The sequence below is a fragment of the Nerophis lumbriciformis genome, linkage group LG08 (genome assembly GCF_033978685.3).
Source record: "Nerophis lumbriciformis linkage group LG08, RoL_Nlum_v2.1, whole genome shotgun sequence".
NCBI lineage: Eukaryota > Metazoa > Chordata > Actinopteri > Syngnathiformes > Syngnathidae > Nerophis > Nerophis lumbriciformis.
This window is the reverse complement of record NC_084555.2, coordinates 375,866-398,298: the sequence shown is the minus strand read 5'-3', so window position 1 is coordinate 398,298 and position 22,433 is coordinate 375,866. Positions and strand designations below refer to the sequence as shown.

Sequence of the window (22,433 nt, the reverse complement as noted above, 5' to 3'; positions counted from 1 at the left end):
GCAGTTACAGGTGCAAATATAAGACGTGAGATGGTAGTTGTGTATAGTATATGGTGTGATTTCTTGTTTTTTGTTGCGCCCTAAAAGTGTTAATACTCTAAGTATTGTACTTATTACGCACCAGATGTTTGATTGTAACGTGCATCTTAGTTGTAGTTTTTATTTAAAAAAATTGAAGTGGTAAAATTGCCCCGTAAAATCGAAAAATGCTAATCAGTAACATGTCAATAGCAAAGCAAATGTATATTAGCGTCAAGCTAGCGCATTTTGGTAAAGTGCCGCCTTTCTTTACTTATGTTGGAGCGTTTTTAGAGTCAAGTTCTTTGTTGGCATTTAAAATTGCAATAATACCTCGAGCTCAGGGGTGTCAAACTCATTTTAACTCAGGGACCGCATGGAGGAAAATCTGTGCACACGACATTAAAACTAAAAAATAAAGACAACTTCAGATTGTTTTCTTTGTCTTACTTTGGCCAAAGATAGAACAAACACATTCTGAAAATATTACAATAAAAATATAGAAAAAAATACTGGTCGCGGTAAAGTTTAGATCCATGAAGGAAAGAAGAAAGTGAATGAATGTTTATAACTGACTAAATTTACATATGCATGAAAATGTGTTTTTTGTATAATTTTTTTTAATGAATTAAGTAACGTTTATGACAACCTTTTTCCAAAACACAAGATAGAATGTGAGATATAACAGGATGATGCATACATTTATCATTTGTTTTCAAAACGCTTACAAAAAGTGGGACGCCAAAAATTTACAGTGGGACCCCATTTTTATGACTTGATGGGGTACCTGGGACCCCGTTTTGAAAATTCCTAGTGCCAACACTGATGGAGTATTGGTGTGTGCAAAACAGCAGCAGGCGGCTGTGGCCTGTGGGCCGGTTGTAATACTAATCACTAGGGATGTCTGATAATATCGGACAGCCGATATTATCGGTCGATAAATGCTTTTAAATGTAATATCGGAATTTATCGGTATCGGTTTCAAAATGATCGGTATCGGTTTCAAAAAGTAACATTTATGACTTTTTAAAACGCCCCTGTGTACACGGACGTAGGAAGAAGTACAGAGCGGCAATAAACCTTGAAGGCACTGCCTTTGCGTGCCGGCTCAATCACATAATATCTACGGCTTTTGACACACTCACAAGTGAATGCAATGCATACTTGGTCAACAGCCATACAGGTCACACTGAGGGTGGCCGTATAAACAACTTTAACACTGTTACAAATATGCGCCACACTGTGAACCCACACCAAACAAGAATGACAAACACATTTCGGGAGAACATCCGCACCGTAACACAACATGAACACAACAGAACAAATACCCAGAACCCCTTGCAGCACTAACTCTTCCGGGACGCTACAAAATACACCCCCCGCTACCCCCTAATTTTTTTCCATAACTTGAGTTGATTTATTTTGGAAAACCTTGTTACATTGTTTAATGCATCCAGCAGGGCGTCACAACAAAATTAGGCATAATAATGTGTTAATTCCACGACTGTATATATCGGTATTGGTTGATATCGGTATCGGTAATTAAGAGTTGGATAATATCGGAATATCGGCAAAAAAGCCATTATCGGACATCTCTACTAATCACATATCATCATGGGGGCCATAGTTCATTCATTCCAGGTCCGGCCCGCGGGCCTTGACTTTGACACCACTGCTCTAGCTAGTTTGGCTGAGTCCGCTCTTAGTGCTGCTGGAGTGATCCCCAAGTGCCAAAGTGCAAAGAACCGGCTGAGTCGGCAACCAGGTGTGACGTCACACGCAACCCAGGTACCATAACATGGCACCTTTGGATTTTATGTAAATTGTAAAAAATGTAAATAATTCAATGTATATACTCTGATGATGAACTTGTGTGATGACTGTATTATGCTGATAGTATATATTTGTACCATGAATTCATTAACGTGGACCCCGACTTAAACAAGTTGAAAAACGTATTGGGGTGTTACCATTTAGTGGTCAATTGTACGGAATATGTACTGTACTGCGCAATCTACTAATAAAAGTTATAATCAATAAATCAAACGTGAATCGGTGCCTGGTACGAGCGGCAGGATTCGGTCAGTGCCAAAAAAGTACCGGATTTGATATCCATCCCGAGATGGCGCTGTTAAAACGGGAGTGTAACGTTGGCACTGTAGCTCACATAGCTATGCTAATGTTCCTGTCATATGTGTCCTCCTGTCCTCCTCCTTAATGTTACATTGTAGTGTGTGATATATGGCATCCATTACAGTACGTTGGACAGGTGCAGAGTAGCAGTGTAAATGTAAACTGTGACAAAGTGCACAACAGCGCTTCTTGGAAATACACACACTGTTGGAGACAAACACAGCTACTAAAACCAATTTTAAACTGTCTAAATGTGTGCATCAAGGCTAGATACTTCTAATATGTATCTACAGTTGTGGTCAAAAGTTTACATACACTTGTAAAGAACATAATGTTATGGCTGTCTTGAGTCTCCAATAATTTCTACAACTCTTATTTTTTTGTGATTGCAGCACATACATGTTTGTCACAAAAAAACATTCATGAAGTTTGGTTCTTTAATGAATTTATTATGGGTCTACTAAAAATGTGACCAAATTTGCTGGGTCAAAAGTATACATACAGCAATGTATTGTAGCCAAACAGCTACATTTTTGTTTCATCTGACCACAGAACTTTCCTCCATAAGGTCGTATCTTTGTCCATGTGATGTCAGATGAAACAAAAATGGAGCTGTTTGGCCACAATACCCAGCAATATGTTTGGAGGAGAAAAGTTGAGGCCTTTAATCCCAGGAACACCGCTCCTACCGTCAAGCATGGTGGTGGTAGTATTATGCTCTGGGCCTGTTTTGCTGCCAATGGAACTAGTGCTTTACAGAGAGTAAATGGGACAATGAAAAAGGAGGATTACCTCCAAATTCTTCAGGACAACCTAAAATCATCAGCCCGGAGGTTGGGTCTTGGGCACAGTTGGGTGTTCCAACAGGACAATGACCCCAAACACACGTCAAAAGAGGTAAAGGAATGGCTAAATCAGGCTAGAATTAAGGTTTTAGAATGGCCTTCCCAAAGTCCTGACTTAAATGTGTGGACAATGCTAAAGAAACAAGTCCATGTCAGAAAACCAACAAATTTAGCGGGACTGCACCAATTTTGTCAAGAGGAGTGGTCAAAAATGTAACCCGAAGCTTGTGGATGGTTACCAAAAGCGCCTTATTGCAGTGAAACTTGCCAAGGGACATGTAACCAGTGTTTTCCCCAGAATATCTGGTAGTTAAAGTGGTGTCTCTCCAGGGGGAAGGGGCTGGGTGGGTACAGTGTAATTTGGCCTGTCGCCACCATCACGTCTCTATCTCATCGCTGCCTGGGGGGGGGCAATAGACAACAGACTGTGGTGAAGTAGGCCGGCTTCGTCGCGTGAAGAAGCCTACAATTTTTGGTTGTGTTTTCCGCTCCATATGCTGAATGGCAATGAACGATATATTTCTCGATATTTTTTCCGTAAAGTAAAAACAAAACACAAAACAGTCCTTGTTACCTGAGATACTAAGTATGTTATTATTTTGACTTAGTAAATATTGACTTACTAAGACAAAATAATGACTAAGTCAAATTAATGACTTACTGTAAATAAGCGTTTGCAATAAGCGTTTGAAAAAAAAAAAGAGTTAAAAGTGGGGCCACATGCTGAGATATGCTCAACTCATCATGCTTAATTTATTACAGCATTTTGGAAGCCTATAGTTGATTTTTATTATGTAAACGTTATATTTTTATCAACATGGCAGGGACCCTGCCATTCAAAACTAGGCTGCTACATTACCAATGATGGGGTGCTGCAGAGACGTACTGACAGAGGCAGAGGCAGTACGAAGCGTAGCAGCTTGTTAAGACTTTAGTTTAGCACCAAATGATAATATAAATACATGTAATAAAGTCAAATACAAATAAGGCAACAAGAGAAGTATCCTATACTTCTGTTTTGTAAAGTAAATCTGAACAGCCGATATGGGCATCTACATCAACTATATGATTTGCCTGAGAAGCAGGACAAGACAAAAAAAATAAAAAAAATAAAAATAAAATAAAATATATATACCGCATTTTTCGGATTATAAATCGCAGTTTTTTTCATAGTTTGGCCGGGGGTGCGATTTATACTCCGGAGCGATTTATGTGTGAAATTATTAACACATTACCGTAAAATATCAAATAATATTATTTATCTCATTCCCGTAAGAGACGAGGCGAATGTCAGCAATCGTCACACACACGTCAACCAATAACAATTCGGCGGGGGCGGGTCATGGCAGAAGTGCATTGTGGGTCATGGGATGCTACCTGCTACTACGTCCGTAGCTATAAAAATGGATCATTTCAACATTGGTGGTAACTTAACTTATATATATATATATGGGCATCTACATCAACTATATGATTTGCCTGAGAAGCAGGACAAGACAAAAAAATAAATAAATAAAAATAAAATAAAATAAAATATATATATACCGTATTTTTCGGATTATAAATCGCAGTTTTTTTCATAGTAGCTATATGTTATAATTATTTAAATGACTCTTACCATAATATGTTACGTTAACATACCAGGCATGTTCTCAGTTGGTTATTTATGCCTCATATAACGTACACTTATTCAGCCTGTTGTTCACTATTCTTTATTTATTTTAAATTGCCTTTCAAATGTCTATTCTTGGTGTTGGATTTTATCAAATAAATTTACCCCAAAAATGTGACTTATACTCGAGTGTGACGTATATATGTTTTTTTCCTTGTTTATAATGTCGGTGCGACGTATACTCCGGAGCGATTTATAATCTGAAAAATACGGTGTATATATATATATATATATATATATATATATATATATATATATATATATATATATACATACACATATATATATATATATATATTTTTATTTTTATTTTTTTTTAAGACTTTAGTTTAGGCGGTGGCTATTTGTTGTTAAGGCGGCCGCCTTAACAACAAAGCGCTGCGGGAAATCCTGTTAACATTGCTGTATGTATACTTTTGACCCAGCAGATTTGTTCACATTTTCAGTAGACCCATAATAAATGCAAATGTTTTTTATGACAAACAAGTATGTACTCCAATGACTCCATCACAAAAAAATAAGAGTTGTAGAAATGATTGGAAACTCAAGACAGCCATGACATTATGTCCTTCACTAGTATATGTACACTTTTGACCACGACTGTATATAATCTATTGTGACATCTGCGTATCTAAAATAATTGAAAAGCAGTACAATGTGGGACCTTTCACTGAGCAACAAGACAGGCAGCCACACGTCCACGATGGGACCAGCTGACCACAAAACGGACCATCAAGGTGTTGACAGCGTGCAAATACATCTTGTGGTTAAAGAGAGGGTCGAAAAAGCACAGAATGGTCATTATCATTCCTGGCTGTCAGTCAGCAGGTGCATACACGCACATGCAAGGTTCCACATAAAGTAAAGAACAACCCAAGTCTTAAGACTGCTTTTTTTGTTCCCAAGCTATCTTTCAGACCACATTCTAACCTTTCAGAGTCTTATATCTCACATTATCTCCTCACCTATGGCCTCCGTGAGAGATGAGGTGACACAAACATCTGGAAGACGTCAACTCTGACGGCTTCTAATGTCATCGCCGCAGACCGGGGGCAAGCTGCGACAGGCTGTTTTGTTCGCCGTACAATTCATACACACCTGGTTGGACGTTTGTGTAAGAGAGACTTTTTAGTGTGTCAGAGGCGCGCCGTTTTTTTTGTTTGTTGACAAAATAAAATAAAAATATAGTCCTAATCGATCAAAGACTGATACCCCCTTTTGGTATTGAAACTGCCAACTTATGCATCAATCCAAGCAACGTTTGTACGTTTTACAATACAACTAAAACAATTCATACTTACTAAATCGTCCGATAAGTAAAATCTTTCCATGCATATTTGTTTTGTATTTAATTTGCGGTCGTAATGTAATGAAGCAAGCATTGTTAGCATTAGCTAATATGCTAGCAGGTTTGCGAGTGTCTGTGTTAACATAAACTTACAATGGCATTCTTTGTGTATTGTTTCAGTCACACAAATTCCTCACTAAATTCACCAAAACGTCACCGTGGAGTTATTGAGTCTGTTTAGCTGATTGGAGAGCTAGCATCCGCAGCTAGTGGGTCCATGACAATAACTTCTGTTTTGTTTGATCAGCCGCTTTACTGCCGTGTTACAGGCACCGTTTAGAGACAATTAAGGTATGTAAATAGACATTTACTAAATATTTCTGTGTAAATAACTCATTTCACAATGTCTGCAGTATGGTGCAGGTAATATATGGAAAAATATTTTTTTCATCTAAAATTTAGTGGGTGCAGCTAGGGCTGGGCGATATGGCTTTTTATTAATATCTCGATATTTTTAGGCCATGTCACGATACACGATATATATCTCGATATTTTGCCTTAGCCTTGAATTAACACTTAATGCATATAATCACAGCAGTATGATGATTCTATGTGTCTACATTAGGGGTGTAACGGTACGCGTATTTGTATTCAACGGTTTCGGTACGGGGGTTCCGGTTCGGTTCGGAGGTGTACCGAACGAGTTTCCACACAGACATATTGTACGTTGTATAAACAATGCACACCGAGGCACAACACACGGCATGCTAGCAGCTAACGGGCTACGATAGACTGACCATACGTCCTCTTTTCACCGGACATGTCCTCTTTTGCAGAGCTGTCAGGGCGGAGTTTCTTAAATGCCTCAAATGTCCGGCATTTTGAGTTAAAGTTGCGTGTATTTTCAATGTACGTTTAAGGTTAAGAAGGGGTTAATAAAAAAACAAATTGTGCGCGCAGCAGCATTGGTGAGGGAGGGGCAGAGACAGAGAGAGCGAGAGAGTTATGATAAATGGGCATGCGTCGCCAGGCTCTGCTTTTTATCCATAGATTTATCAGATTAAATTTTTTATTATCTATAGCAGGGGTGTCAAAAGTGTGCCCCGGAGGACATTTGCGGCCCACAGCTAATGTATTAAAGGCCCACGGTATATTCTAAAAATACTATTAAAATAAACAAAAATATAACAAAAGTGAAATAAAAAAGCTTAAAGGTGAAATGTAATTTAGAAAAAAGTTGCAATGTTGACTAATAAAACAAAGCTGGTTTTTTTTCTTTCAAACTGTCATTGCTCAAAACATAATATTGAATTAAAATCAATGTTATTATGAATTATTGACCTATCCAAGGTTCCGATTACTTCACATCAAATATTCCACTAAGAAAAATATTTTTGGTGGAAGATTTTGCAAATTTGGTAAATAAATAAACCAAAAATGTATATTTTGTTGTTTTCTTACTGTACCAAAAATTAACCGAACCGTGACCTCTAAACCGAGGTACGTACCGAACCGAAATTTTTGTGTACCGTTACACCCCTAGTCTACATTAAAACATTCTTGTTCATACTTCATTAATATATGCTTATTTTAAACTTTCATGCAGAGAGGCTAATCACAACTAAGTCAATTTAGCAAAAGTGTATTTATTAAAGAGTTATTAAGCAGTGGCACAAACATTCATGTCATTTCCAAAACAGAAAGTGCAAGATTGTCAGAGACATTTTAAAACAAGCTATGAGTGCACTTTTGTGCATGATGTCACTAAGATGACATATCAAAACAACACTAAATTAAAGTGCACTTTTTGTACAGAACGCCACTACAGTAGTTTAAAACAAATAAAGTGCACTTTTGTGCATGATGTCACACAAGATATTTCAATAAGTGTCAAATAAAAATGAGCTGCATAATAAGAAATCAAATAGTGTATGTCCTTCGCTATGTGGTAGGTTCCTGCAGACGTTATCTCCTTCTGTTGTTGACTATTTTTTTCATACAGTGTTGATGTGGAAATGGTTGCTTCGGCATTTTGTGGGTGTGGCACCGAACGGAGATGTTGACATGCGGAGTTTCAAGCACTCTTCATTCTCTAGCGGGTGACTTTTCAAATGATGCTACATATTAGCAGTAACGCTACTTTTTGTCGCAACGCTTTTGCCCCACACATGACAAATTACGGTGGTCTGTTCGACATATTCCCGCTTGAAGCCAAACCACCGCCAGACGATGGACCCTAGGGCTGTGAATCTTTGGGTGTCCCACGATTCGATTCAAAATCGATTTTTTTTTTCAATTCAACACGATTCTCTATTCATTCAATACATAGGATTTCAGCAGGATCTACCCCAGTCTGCTGACATGCAAAAAGAGTAGTAGATTTTTGTAAAAAGCTTTTATAAAATTGTAAAGGACAATGTTTTATCAACTGATTGCAATAATGTAAATGTGTTTTAACTATTAAATGAACCAAAAATATGACTTATTTTATCTTTGTGAAAATATTGGACACAGTGTGTTGTCAAGCTTATGAGATGCCATGCAAATGTAAGCCTCTGTGACACTATTGTTCTTTATTTTTTATTTTTATAAATGTCTGATGATAATGTCAATGAGGGATTTTTAATCACTGCTATGTTGAAATTGTAACTAATATTGATAGTACTGTTGTTAATATTCATTTTTGTTTCACTACTTTTGGATTGTTCTGTGTCGTGTTTGTGTCTCCTCTCAATTGCTCTGTTTATTGCTGTTCTGAGTGTTGCTGGGTCGGGTTTGGTTTTGGAATTGGATTGCATTGTTATGGTATTGCTGTGTATTGTTTTGTTGGATTGATTAATTTAAAAAAATAAAATAATAATTTAAAAAATAATACAAATTTTAAAAAAAAATCGATTTTTAAAAAATGAGAATCGTTCTGAATCGCACAACGTGAGAATCGCGATTCGAATTCGAATCGATTTTTTCCCACACCCCTAATGGACCCCCTGCTGTTTTTCTTGGGAATTCATTATTCCTTCATTTGTTACCAGATTCTCACCTTCTTTCTCTCGTATTACCACTCGCACCGCTAACTTTACCCATGCCGCTACCTCTCTGCTCCGCGAGGGCGTATACGTATGTGACGTATGTAAGAAGGTGCGCTTGTTTTAAGTCTCTGTGAGAAGCAGAGACAACAAAGAGTGATAAAAGCCTGCAGTGTAATGCCCGCAGCTAAAAGCAAGTATACTCGAATATCACGATATAGTCATTTTCTATATCGCACAGAGACAAACCCGCGATATATCGAGTATATTCGATATATCGCCCAGCCCTAGTTACAGGCACCGTTTAGAGACAATTAAGGTATGCAAATAGACATTTACTAAATATTTCTGTGTAAATAACTCATTTCACAATGTCTGCATCCTATAGTCTGGTGCAGGTAATAAATGGAAAAAAAAATTTTTCATCTAAAATTTAGTGGGTGCAGCTTATAGTACCCGTGCGCTCTATAGCAGTGGTTCTTAACCTGGGTTCGACGGAGGTCAAGACACACCTGACTCATTGCGTGAATAAAAACTTCTCCCTATCGGCGTATTATGGATACCCTAAAACAATGTTCCCTCTAATTTTCCATCTGATTTGCAAGTGTGTAATTTGTTGTGGTTCATTTTGTGCACCAGTAAAAAAAAACATATCTTTGTCTTGAATTTGAAAAAAAAACAGCTTTTATTTTTCACTAAAGAAGAGTTCGGTGAATAATAATAATAATAATAACTGGGATTTTTCTAAGTACCCAAAGTCACTTTAAATGTAGAACCCATCAATTATTCACACCTGGTGGTGGTAAGCTACTTTCATAGCCACAGCTGCCCTGGGGTAGACTGACGGAAGCGTGGCTGCAATTTGCGCCATCGGCCCCTCCGACCACCACCTATCATTCATCATTCAATTCACCGGTGTGAGTGGCACCGGGGGAAAAGGGTGAAGTGTCCCGCCCAAGGACACAACGGCAGCGATTTTTGGATGGTAAGAGGCGGGGAGCGAACCTGCAACCCTCAGGTTTCTGGCACGGTTGCTCTACCCACTACGCCATGCCGCCCCTGCGCATATGAAACTGCTGGGGTTCAGTACCTCCAACAAGGTTAAGAACCACTGCTATATAGTCTGCAAAATACGGTACTTGTTAATATTTGCTTACTTTCTTTCCATATACACTTCTTCAAGTTTACTAAGCACTTATTTCTTGGTGCTGTTTCAAAATAGCTTTGTGGTTAGTTTAGCATTAGCATGCCTTCTTCTGGCTGGCTCTCAGTGAGTAACATGTTTAGCCTCGTCCTTCAGTGATACTCATGGTACTAAAAAAAATAATATGTCAGCCCGAGGGTATTAAAAAGGCATTAATCGACAATGGCGATCAAGCATTTTTTTTTTTTACGAAAATCGGCCGATACTGATCAGTGGCCACTCGATCAGCACATCCCTTAAGATGTATTTTGTATTACCACAGAATGGGGTAACACAAGCAACATTATGTAACACATAACAACAGGAAAGTATTTTCTCAGCACCTGCCTTTTGAGCCTTAAGCAAGATCTAAATTGTTTTGGTTTCATCTATTTTCACACGCGTAGGAGAAGTCCTAGACCACATGCTCTACCTCTAATGTGACTGTCATACGCTGCGTGCCCCCAGGACACTTGGGGGACAGTCGTGGTCATTTCAGCTTGTTTAGCTATGTGGGATTGTGGTAGAGGAAGGTAATGCTACATGCTAATAACAGACATGTCACTACTAGCAGGAGCTCTCAGATAACTATAACCTTCCTCTGTTTTTTCCTGGTGTTGGTAATGTTTTAATGTGTTTAAATGACATTCAAAATTACCCGACAGAAAAAGATTGCCGTTTGTGGAGGACTACTCTGACTATTACATTCAAACTATTATTTTTAATTGCTACTTTACATGTCAACACATTTAAATAGTAATGTTTGACACTTAAATAAAGGGACATATACATTCATTAATATTACTTTTACATAAAACATATTTAAATATACATTTAAATGAATAAATAATTGAGTTGGTTATTTTCCCCCTGCAGTACATGGCTTATTCAGTCTAAGTATGTACTAGTTTTGGCCGACTATTCCTAACATAAAAATGAGGGCTGTCCAGTGAATAATTGTTTAATCAGATTAATCACACTCTAGAACTGTGATTAATCATGATTAAATAATCAAATAATAGTAATAACCTGTGATTACTCTGTTTATCTGTGTTGGCCCTGTGATGAGGTGGCGACTTGTCCAGGGTGTACCCCGCCTTCCGCCCGAATGCAGAATGCAGAAATGTATGACTTTTTAAAACGTTGCTGTGTACACGGACGTAAGGAGAAGTACAGAGCGCCAATAAACCTTAAAGGCACTGCCTTTGCGTGCCGGCCCAGTCACATAATATCTACGGCTTTTCACACACACAAGTGAATGCAACGCATACTTGGTCAACAGTCATACAGGTCACACTGAGGGTGGCCATATAAACAACTTTAACACTGTTACAAATATGCGCCACACTGTGAACCCACACCAAACAAGAATGACAAACACATTTCGAGAGAACATCCGCACCGTAACACAACATAAACACAACAGAACAAACACCCAGAACCCCTTGCAGCACTAACTCTTCCGGGACGCTACAACATACACCCCCCTCTCAGTGAGAGCATGTCCCAAATTCCAAGCTGCTGTTTTGAGGCTTGTTAAAAAAAATAATGCACTTTGTGACTTCAATAATAAATATGGCAGTGCTATTTTGGCACTTTTTTCCATAACTTGAGTTGGTTTATTTTGGAAAACCTTGTTCCATTATTTAATGCATCCAGCGGGGCATCACAACAAAATTAGGCATAATAATGTGTTCATTCCATGACTGTATATATCGGTATCGGTTGATATAGGAATCGGTAATTAAGAGTTGGACAATATCGGCAAAAAAGCCATTATCGGACATCTCTACTTCCTTAGTTTAACCAGTTAACAAATGTAAGCCATTTTTCATTTTGTTTGCCGCAGTTGGACCGGATGTGACATGTAGGGACGGCGTGGCGCAGTGGGAGAGTGGCCGTGCGCAACCCGAGGGTCCCTGGTTCAATCCCCACCTCGTACCAACCTCGTCATGTCCGTTGTGTCCGGAGCAAGACACTTCACCCTTGCTCCTGATGGGTGCTGGTTAGCGCCTTGCATGGCAGCTCCCTCCATCAGTGTGTGAATGTGTGTGTGAATGGGTAAATGTGGAAGTAGTGTCAAAGCGCTTTGAGTACCTTGAAGGTAGAAAAGCGCTATACAAGTACAACCCATTTATCATTTATCATTTATGTAGCGCAGTTATTGTAAAGTGTGTGTGTGAGAGAGAAGGTGCCTTGACGAGAAGCCAGTGTGTTGATGAGAAGTGAGAAGTTGTCAATAAAGAACGTGCCTCTCAATTCCCTCGTTATGGTCTTTTTCTGCTGGGCTTCCTCCAATTACAAAACCTCGGTTACACAAACAGGCTTCTTTACTTTTTCAGAGAACGGCGCTGAACTCTTTTTTTGTACAAACTACATCTAGTTTGTAGGATGTTAGTTGGCGGCATGAAGGACATCTTGCAGCACTTGGTCTTCACAGACGATGGCTATCCTATTTCCAAAAAGGCATTTTTTAATTTATCTGTGGTAAACGCAGATAAACTCAGCCAGCATAGTTTGTTGTCCTCTGTTTGTTGTCCGTGTAGCATTCATGCCATTCTCACGTTTATGTTTTGCTTTGGGATGCTATTCTAAACTTGATGTGCGCCGATGATAAGAAAGTTTATTGCTGCAATACTAACTACATACCTTGTCGGAGTTTGTTTTGAAGGGCACAGAGTATGGAGCCAGAACACTGCCAGAAATATTTGGCATCTAAAAAAATAATTGACATTGTAGAAAAAGTTGTATTGGCACCGAAACAAGTTTTGGCAACAAATAAATACAAACATTGAAAATACACCATCTTTTTGGTGGTTGTTTTCAATGCCAATATTCATATTTTTCTACACTTTTATTGTTTTTGTGTGATTCACATACAGGTCTACTCAAAACAAAAGAAAAAAAACTAATTTTGCGTCATAATTTCATTATTTGAAGTTTTTGTAAACTTAATTTAGATGCTCTCGGTCCTCCTTTCTTCTTCTACGGTATTTTACTTGCATCCCGTAAAATTGCTTCCGAGTAAGCGTGTTATAAGCCCTGCCTACAGACCCTTGCGCTAAAACACTGCCATTATTTTTATAGCGTAAAAAAAAAAACCGCAAAACCGAAAAAAAAGAGAAAGAAAATCGTAATAAAGAGAAGCGATCACAAAAACCTTTGAAACACACAAAAACAATAAACGTGTACAAAAATAAGAACATAGGCATCAAAAACACCCACCAAAAATATTGTATTTTTCCAATGTTTGTATTTATTTGTTGCCAAAACTTGTTTTAATGCCAATTAGGGTTGTACGGTAGACCGGTACTAGTATATTACCACGATACCAATTAATCATATTCAGTACTATACCGCCTCTAAAAAGTACCGGTTCCCCCCCCCTCCTTTTTCTAACAGGCATGACAGCGCGTCGTCGTCACATAGTGACATCGCTGGTTTTAGGAGCAGAGGAGCATGTTCGGCAGCACACAATCACGGAGTACTTACAAGCAGACAGTGTGTAGGCAGAAAAGGGAGAACGGACGCATTTTGGCCTAAAAACTACCGATAAAGGTGAAGTTATAACACTGACACGCCCTCAGGAAGAGGTACTTTAAGACATGGCTAGCTAGCTAGCAAGCAACTAGCATCCAGCCACAGTCTGCAGTGTTTTAGCTACTTCTAAATCATTAATCCTTGTCTCCATGGCGACAAGTAAAGTAAGTTTCTTTCAAGTATCATCCCTGCAGGACGAGGAATAGCTAAACATGCTTCACTACACACCGTAGCTCACCGGCGTCACAATGTAAACAAATGCCTAACATCCACTGTAATGATACCAAGTACAGGGGCGTATCTAGTTGATACTACTATGATTACATCGATATTCTTTATCGTCACAAAATATTTTTTCCTTTTTAAAATGTATATTATGTTTATAAACTCAGGAAATATGTCCCTGGACACATGAGGACTTTGAATATGACCAGTGTATGATCCTGTTACTACTTGGTATCGGATCGATACCTACATTTGTGGTCACATCCAAAACCAATGTAAAGTGTCAAAAAACAGAAGAATAAGTGATTATTACATTTTAACAGAAGTGTAGATAGAACATGTTAAAAGAGAAAGTAAGCAGATATTAACAGTAAATGAACAGGTGGATTAATAATAATTTTTTACAGTTTGTCCCTCATAATGTTGACAAAATAATAGAATGATAAATGACAATATGTTACTGCATATGTCAGCAGCTAAATTAGGAGCCTTTGTTTGATTACTTACTACTAAAAGACAAGTTGTCTTGTATGTTCACCATTTTATTTAAGGACAAACTTGCAATAAGAAACATATGTTTAATGTACCCTAAGATTTTTTGTTCAAATAAAGCCAATAATGACATTTTTTGTGGTCCCCTTTATTTAGAAAAGTACCAAAAAATATCGAAATACATTTTGGTACCGGTACCAAAATATGCCAATACAACTTTTTCTATAATGTCAATTTTTTTTTTCCCATATCAAATCTAACTGGCAGTGTTGTGGCTCCATCGCAGAGCACATCACTCTATCATCGCACCGGCGTGTGACGTGATCACTGCTTGTGCAATGCGTGCTGCCTTCCGCCAGTCAAAACAAACACTGTGATTAATCTTCATTTATGATAACGCAATTTTATTTTTTATTTAAACCACATGCATTAACGCATTAATGTTGACAGCCCTAATAAAAACATTTTTTTATTCATTTATAATTGTTTGCTTATATGTCCCATGCACTCTTTCATTGACCGTTGTACACTTCCCTGTTTATTGAATAGGTTAACTACACTGCAAAAACTGAAATCTAAGTAAGATTAAATATCTCAAATAAGGGTGATGTTTGCTTATTTTCTGTCTGATAAGATGAATCTTCTCACTAAGTGTTTTAGTTGTTTTAAGGGTTTTGGTCCTAAATTATCTCAGTAAGATATTACAGCTTGTTGCTGAGATTTTATGACCTACTGTATTTTTTGGACTATAAGTCGCAGTTTTTTTTTCATAGTTTGGCCGGAGGTGCGACTTATACTCAGGAGCGACTTATGTGTGAAATTATTAACACATTACCGTAAAATATCAAATAATATTATTTAGCTCATTCACGCAAGAGACTAGACATATAAGATTTCATGGGATTTAGCGATTAGGAGTGACAGATTGTTTGGTAAACGTATAGCATGTTCTATATGTTATAGTTATTTGAATGACTCTTACCATAATATGTTACGTTAACATACCAGTTGGTTATTTATGCCTCATATAACGTACACTTATTCAGCCTGTTGTTCACAGCCCTCGCAAAAATGACTAATGATCTACTGCTAACGATGGATTCTGATGCGTCATCTATGTTGCTGCTTCTTGATCTTAGCGCTGCTTTCGATACCGTCGATCATAATATTTTATTAGAGCGTATCAAAACACGTATTGGTATGTCAGACTTAGCTTTGTCGTGGTTTAACTCTTATCTTACTGACAGGATGCAATGCGTCTCCCATAATAATGTGACCTCAGACTATGTTAAGGTAACGTGCGGAGTTCCTCAGGGTTCGGTTCTTGGCCCTGCACTCTGTAGTATTTACATGCTGCCGCTAGGCGACATCATACGCAAATACGGTGTTAGCTTTCATTGTTATGCTGATGACACCCAACTCTACATGCCCCTAAAGCTGACCAACACGCCGGATTGTAGTCAGCTGGAGGCGTGTCTTAATGAAATTAAACAATGGATGTCCGCTAACTTCTTGCAACTCAACGCCAAGAAAACGGAAATGCTGATTATCGGTCCTGCTAAACACCGACATTTATTTAATAATACCACCTTAACATTTGACAACCAAACAATTACACAAGGCGAATCAGTAAAGAATCTGGCTATTATCTTCCACCCAACTCTCTCCTTTGAGTCACACATTAAGAGTGTTACTAAAACAACTCTCTCCTTTGAATCACACATTAAGAGTGTTACTAAAACGGCCTTCTTTCATCTCCGTAATATCGCTAAAATTCGTTCTATTTTATCCACTAGCGACGCTGAGATCATTATTCATGCGTTCGTTACGTCTCGTCTCGACTACTGTAACGTATTATTTTGGGGTCTCCCTATGTCTAGCATTAAAACATTACAATTGGTACAAAATGCGGCTGCTAGACTTTTGACAAGAACAAGAAATTTTGATCATATTACGCCTATACTGTATATACCTTATATACATATATACCTATATATCTATACCTATACTGGCTCACCTGCACTGGCTTCCTGTGCACTTAAGATGCGACTTTAAGGTTTTACTACTTACGTATAAAATACTACACGGTCTAGCTCCGTCCTATCTTGTCGATTGTATTGTAGCATATGTCCCGGCAAGAAATCTGCGTTCAAAGAACTCCGGCTTGTTATGGCGCCCCATAATACACCTGCTGTGATCCTGTTTTTATGTTTTTATGTTTTTATTAATTCTATTTTAATTATTTATTTTTTATCGTGTTCTGTTTGTGTTGTGTTGTGTTTGCTCGGTACTCGTTTTATCTTTTAACCTGTTCATTGTACAGCACTTTGGCTACCCCTGTGGTAAATTTTAAATGTGCTTTATAAATAAAGTTGATTTGATTTGATTTGATTTGTTAGTGATTCCCAGAGCCCATAAAAAGTCTGCGGGCTATAGAGCGTTTTCTATTCGGGCTCCAGTACTATGGAATGCCCTCCCGGTAACAATTAGAGATGCTACCTCAGTAGAAGCATTTAAGTCCCATCTTAAAACTCATTTGTATACTCTAGCCTTTAAATAGCCCCCCTGTTAGACCAGTTGATCTGCCGTTTCTTCTCTTTTCTCCTCTGCTCCCCTTTTCCTTGTGGGGGGGGGGGCACAGGTCCGGTGGCCATGGATGAAGTGCTGGCTGTCCAGAGTCGGGACCCGGGGTGGACCGCTCGCCTGTGCATCGGCTGGGAACATCTCTGCGCCGCTGACCCGTCTCCGCTCGGGATGGTGTCCTGCTGGCCCCACTATGGACTGGACTCTTACTATTATGTTGGATCCACTATGGACTGGACTCTCACAATATTATGTCAGATCCACTCGACATCCATTGCTTTCGGTCTCCCCTAGAGGGGGGGGGGGGTTACCCACATATGCGGTCCTCTCCAAGGTTTCTCATAGTCATTCACATCGACGTCCCACTGGGGTGAGTTTTTCCTTGCTCTTATGTGGGCTTTGTACCGAGGATGTCGTTGTGGCTTGTGCAGCCCTTTTAGACACTTGTGATTTAGGGCTATATAAATAAACATTGATTCATTGATTGATTGACTATTCTTTATCTATTTTAAATTGCCTTTCAAATGTCTATTCTTGGTGTTGGGTTTTATCAAATAAATTTCCCCCAAAAATGCGACTTACACTCCAGTGCGACTTATACATGTTTTTTTCCTTCTTTATTATGCATTTTCGGCCGGTGCGACTTATACTCCGGAGCGACTTATACTCCGAAAAATGCGGTATATTGAGTAAAACATGCTTGAAACTAGAATATCAAGTGTTGCAAAGCTGTGTCATCAACACTCACAAGTATAAAACTGCTTTTTCAAAGTAATAATTTCTTATTTCAAGCATGAAGTAAAAAAATCATGATGCTGAGCGCATATCATTATGTCAACATAATGGCACTAGCATTTACTTAATTTAAGAATATTTTTCAACATATTGAACAAAAAGGTCTCAATTTTTTTTCTACCAAGAAAAGTGCACTTGTTATTAGTGAGAAAATGCTTATTTAAAAGGTATTTTTGGGTTCATTGAGGTTAGCTAATTTTACTTGTTTTGGAAAGTCTTGACAAGCCGAATTTTCTTGTTCTATTGGCAGATAATTTAGCTTAGTTCAAGTAAAATACCCCTAATTTTTGTTTTGTTATCTTCTTGTTTTTGATCACTGACTTTTTGCAGTGTAGTTAGGTGACGGTGATTATTAATAATTTAGTCAAGTATGCAAGATTTACTTTTTTAATAAAAACACATTTTTTTAATGAATCTATAATTGTTTGCTTATTTTTCCCATGCACCCTTTCATTTACCGTTGTACACTTCCCTGTTTATTGAATAGGTTAGCTAGTTAGGTGACGGTGATTATTAGCTAACTATGCGATTTTTTGTTTTTGGTTATCCGACGAATAAGTTCACAAATAATTTAGTCAAGTACGTAAGAATGACTTTTTTAATAAAAACATATTTTTTTTATTAATCTATATTTGTTTGCTTATTTGTCGCATGCACCCTTTCATTTACCGTTGTACACTTCCCTGTTTATTGGGTCAGCAAAATACGACAAGTAATTGTGTTTTTTTTACATGTTACATAGCAAACAATTACACATTTTTGTGAATTTCAATCCCTGGAAAAGGAAGAAAGATTTTTCAAAAGTTAAGGATTCTGTCCTCTAATCCAGTGTTTTTCAACCTTTTTTGAGCCAAGGCACATTTTTTGCGTTGAAAAAATCCAGAGGCACACCACCAGCAGAAATTATTAAAAAACTAAACTCAGTTGACAGCAAAGAGTCGTTGTTGCAATTGTTGGATATGACTTTAAACCATAACAAACCATGCATCACTATAGCTCTTGTCTCAAAGTAGGTGTACTGTCACCACCTGTCACATCACGCCGTGACTTATTTTGAGTTTTTTGCTGTTTTCCTGTGTGTAGTGTTTTAGTTCTTGTCTTGCGCTCCTATTTTGGTGGCTTTTTCTCTTTTTTTGGTATTTTCCTGTAGCAGTTTCATGTCTTCCTTTAAACGATATTTCCCGCATCGACTTTGTTTTAGCAATCAAGAATATTTCAGTTGTTTTTATCCTTCTTTGTGGGGACATTGTTGATTGTCATGTCATGTACTTTGTGGACGCCGTCTTTGCTCCACAGTAAGTCTTTGCTGTCGTCCAGCATTCTGTTTTTGTTTACTTTGTAGCCGGTTCAATTTTAGTTTTGTTCTGCATAGTCTTCCCTGAGCTTCAATGCCTTTTCTTAGGGGCACTCACCTTTTGTTTATTTTTGGTTTAAGCATTAGACACCTTTTTTACCTGCACACTGCCTCCCGCTAAGGGTGTAACAGTACACAAAAATTTCGGTACGTACCTCGGTTTAGAGGTCACGGTTCGGTTCATTTTCGGTACAGTAAGAAAACAACAAAATATATATTTTCTGGTTATTTATTTACCAACATTTTTAAAACAATGGCATTATCCTTTCAACATTGCTTTAAAACAGCTTTGTGTGTGATGGATGTGAGCCACCACTAGGCTGATGAGTGCAACAGCAGGCAGTCATGAATGCTAAGTATAATAATAACATACATGTACACACAGGGTCCATTGCCAGGGTTAATGCAGTCAACATATATAAAATAAAAACTAAATAAGATAAGGCTCAGAATTGGTTTCTTAACAAAACCTTTCTACATATAAAGTGCAACATGTCCACATATAAAGTGCAACATTAAACTGCTTCAAGTTGTTGCTCAGATTAAATAAAATGACAAAACTTTTCTTCTACATACAAAAAGTGCAACATTAAACAGTTTCAAGTCAACTCAGCCTCAGATTAACTTTTCTTTCCCCCCCCTGCCTTTAACCCTGGTGACTTTCCCTCAATTTTCATGTTTTTTGCCAGAAAAATCAGTTTATCCACATTGTCTGCAGAAAGAGCAGACCTGCTTGCAGTTAAAATGTCTCCAGCTGTGGAAAATACCCTTTCACTGGGCACGGAGCTAGCAGGTATGGCGAGGTAGTGCCTGGCCAACTTGACAGTAAGAGGATATATGGGCTCATTGTTCTTCCACCATAGAAGTGGGTCAAAATCTAGTTTTTAATGCAATATGGTCTTAAATCTGCTGCTATAAAAACACCAACGGCATTTGTTATTGCTTTAGCCCTGCCTGAGTCGCCGAGGAGAGGCTGCTTGAATGCGGAGGGAGCTGTGTTTGTTCGTCTTTCACTTCGTTGAAGCGATGTTATCCATTGTTGTATCGCACCGCAAAGCCCAAATGTTCCCAAACGGGAGATCTTAACAAGGCAGGAGGGTCTTCTAGCTCTGGCTTTTGCATTTTGTAGTAGCCCGGTCGCTGCTAGCATGCCGTGTGTTGTGCCTCGGTGTGCATTGTTTACACAACGTGCGGTGCGCTACTTAATATGTCCGTGTGGAAACTCGGTCGTTACACCTCCGAACCGAAACGGTTCAATACAAATACACGTACCGTGACACCCTTACCTCCCGCTGTTTCCGACATCTACAAAGCAATTAGCTACCGGCTGCCACCTACTGATATGGAAGAGTATTACACGGTTACTCTGCCGAGCTCTAGACAGCACCGACCACTCAACAACAACACATCATTTTCAGACTATAATTACTGGTTTGCAAAAAATATTTTTAACCCAAATAGGTGAAATTAGATAATATCCGACGGCACACTACACAGCGGTTGAAAAACACTGCATCAGTGCTCACATGTTTATTGGCTGGTGCATCAATACAACTTGCACTGAGCCTAGTCTATAAAATCCGCTCCACCTCCCTGATACCGAAGTTGATGTCAAACTGCTTCCTTAAAGTAAATGACCGCCATAACCACAACACCAGGGGGAGCTCCACTAACCACGTTAAACCCAGATTCCGATCTAACAAAGGTCTTAACTCATTCTCCTTCTATGCCACATCAATATGGAATGCACTCCCAACAGGTGTAAAAGAAAGGGCATCTCTATCCTCCTTCAAAACCGCACTAAAAGAACACCTCCAGGCAACTTCAACCCTAAACTAACACCCTCTCCCTTCCACATCCCACCTCCCCGGATTGTAAATAATCAAATGTAAATAATCAAATGTAGATACTTATTCTTATGCTTTCTGATCTCTCTCTCACTATGTCCACTAATTGCTGTACATATCCTACCAAGTCAGTCCTACACTGTTTCAATGTCCATTTCTCAGATGATGCAATTGTTGATGACTGAAGTGTTGATATCAACCAAACCTAACACCCCCCTCCACATCCCACACCCCGGATTGTAAATAATTCAATGTACAATTCTGATGATTGTCTTGTGTGATGACTGTATTATGATGATAGTATATATCTGTATCATGAATCAATTTAAGTGGACCCCGACTTAAACAAGTCGAAAAACTTATTCGGGTGTCACCATTTAGTGGTCAATTGTACTGTACTGTGCATTCTACTAATAAAAGCTTCAATCAATCAATCAATCAATCAAAACAAATCTAGTAATTAGGCGGTTTTGAAAAAGCCAGATAAGATTATTTTGGGAGAAGTTAGAGCAGTAAAGTAGATCCTGGAGCATTCTTTCTAGGTGTGTGTTGGGAAACACCGTGGCCTGTTTGAACAAGATAGCGACCATAGATGACTTGTTCTCCTACACAGAGTGGAACAACTCCCGTCTGCAATTGCATGTTTTTCTGCATGGTGCAACTTGTTTGAAGGTGAAATATGATAAATGTATAAACCATGTGCTTTGTGTTGAGCAATCACACGCGTCACAGTGTTTTTGTTCCCCCCTCGCGTTTGTTTACACACCAAGACTTTTGAAACAACTCACCAATGAAGACGGAAAGAACGTCCACCACCACCAGGAGCACCCTCTTGCCTTGCTCGGTCATGTTTCCCCCCTCGCTGTCATGGAAGAAATTGTCCCTTTAAAAAACAGTCGTGAAAACAAAAACACGAGACTCGGCGGTTTACAAAAGAAGAGCGTGGTTTTTCTGTTGGGTCCGCGGCGTACCTGTGGTCTGGTGACCGCTGGAAGAAGACCTTGCCAGGTGAGCAGCGCCGGTGTGGAGGAGGTGACTCTGCGGGTCACGCTGCTCATTGCTGGCCCGACAAGAGCAGAGCGGAGGAGGCGGGGTCGGGCCTCGGTGCTCCGACCTCCCCTCCCCGGTGGAAAGGAGAGGGTAGACACCGCCTCCCAGTCTTGAAATCAGGTGGAATAATCTATTTCTTACCATAGCTTCTCCCTTATTTTCATTTGAATAGGTTAGCTAGTTAGGTAACGGCGATTATTAGCTAACTATGCCATGTTTCTTTTTTGGTTATCTGACGAATAAGTTCACCAATTTGTATATAAGTATGTAAGAATTACCTTTTTTTTTTTTTTTTTAAAATGCTGACTTTAAACATATTTTTGTATTTTTGACCGCAACAAGTGTTTTGAGAGGCGTCCATCTTGCTTCTCCAACCCGCCAC

The 22,433-nt window shown here is 38.7% G+C and overlaps 1 protein-coding gene across 3 annotated transcripts in view; it reads right to left on the bottom strand.

Moving 5' to 3' along the window:
• LOC133611366 (phospholipid phosphatase 2-like) overlaps window positions 1-22,433 on the bottom strand; it is a 59,213-nt gene extending 36,780 nt beyond the window's left edge. Inside the window, exons 1-2 of one of the 3 annotated variants that reach the window (XM_061968078.2) lie at window positions 21,973-22,433; window positions 21,790-21,884 (exon numbers count right to left, since the gene is read on the bottom strand). In XM_061968078.2, coding sequence (XP_061824062.1) covers window positions 21,790-21,850 — 61 coding nt within the window. In that variant the 5' untranslated portion in view covers window positions 21,851-21,884; window positions 21,973-22,433. Of the gene's footprint in view, window positions 1-21,789; window positions 21,948-21,972 lie in introns of those variants that run through there. The other 2 variants (XM_061968076.2, XM_061968079.2) reach the window with 2 other exon arrangements.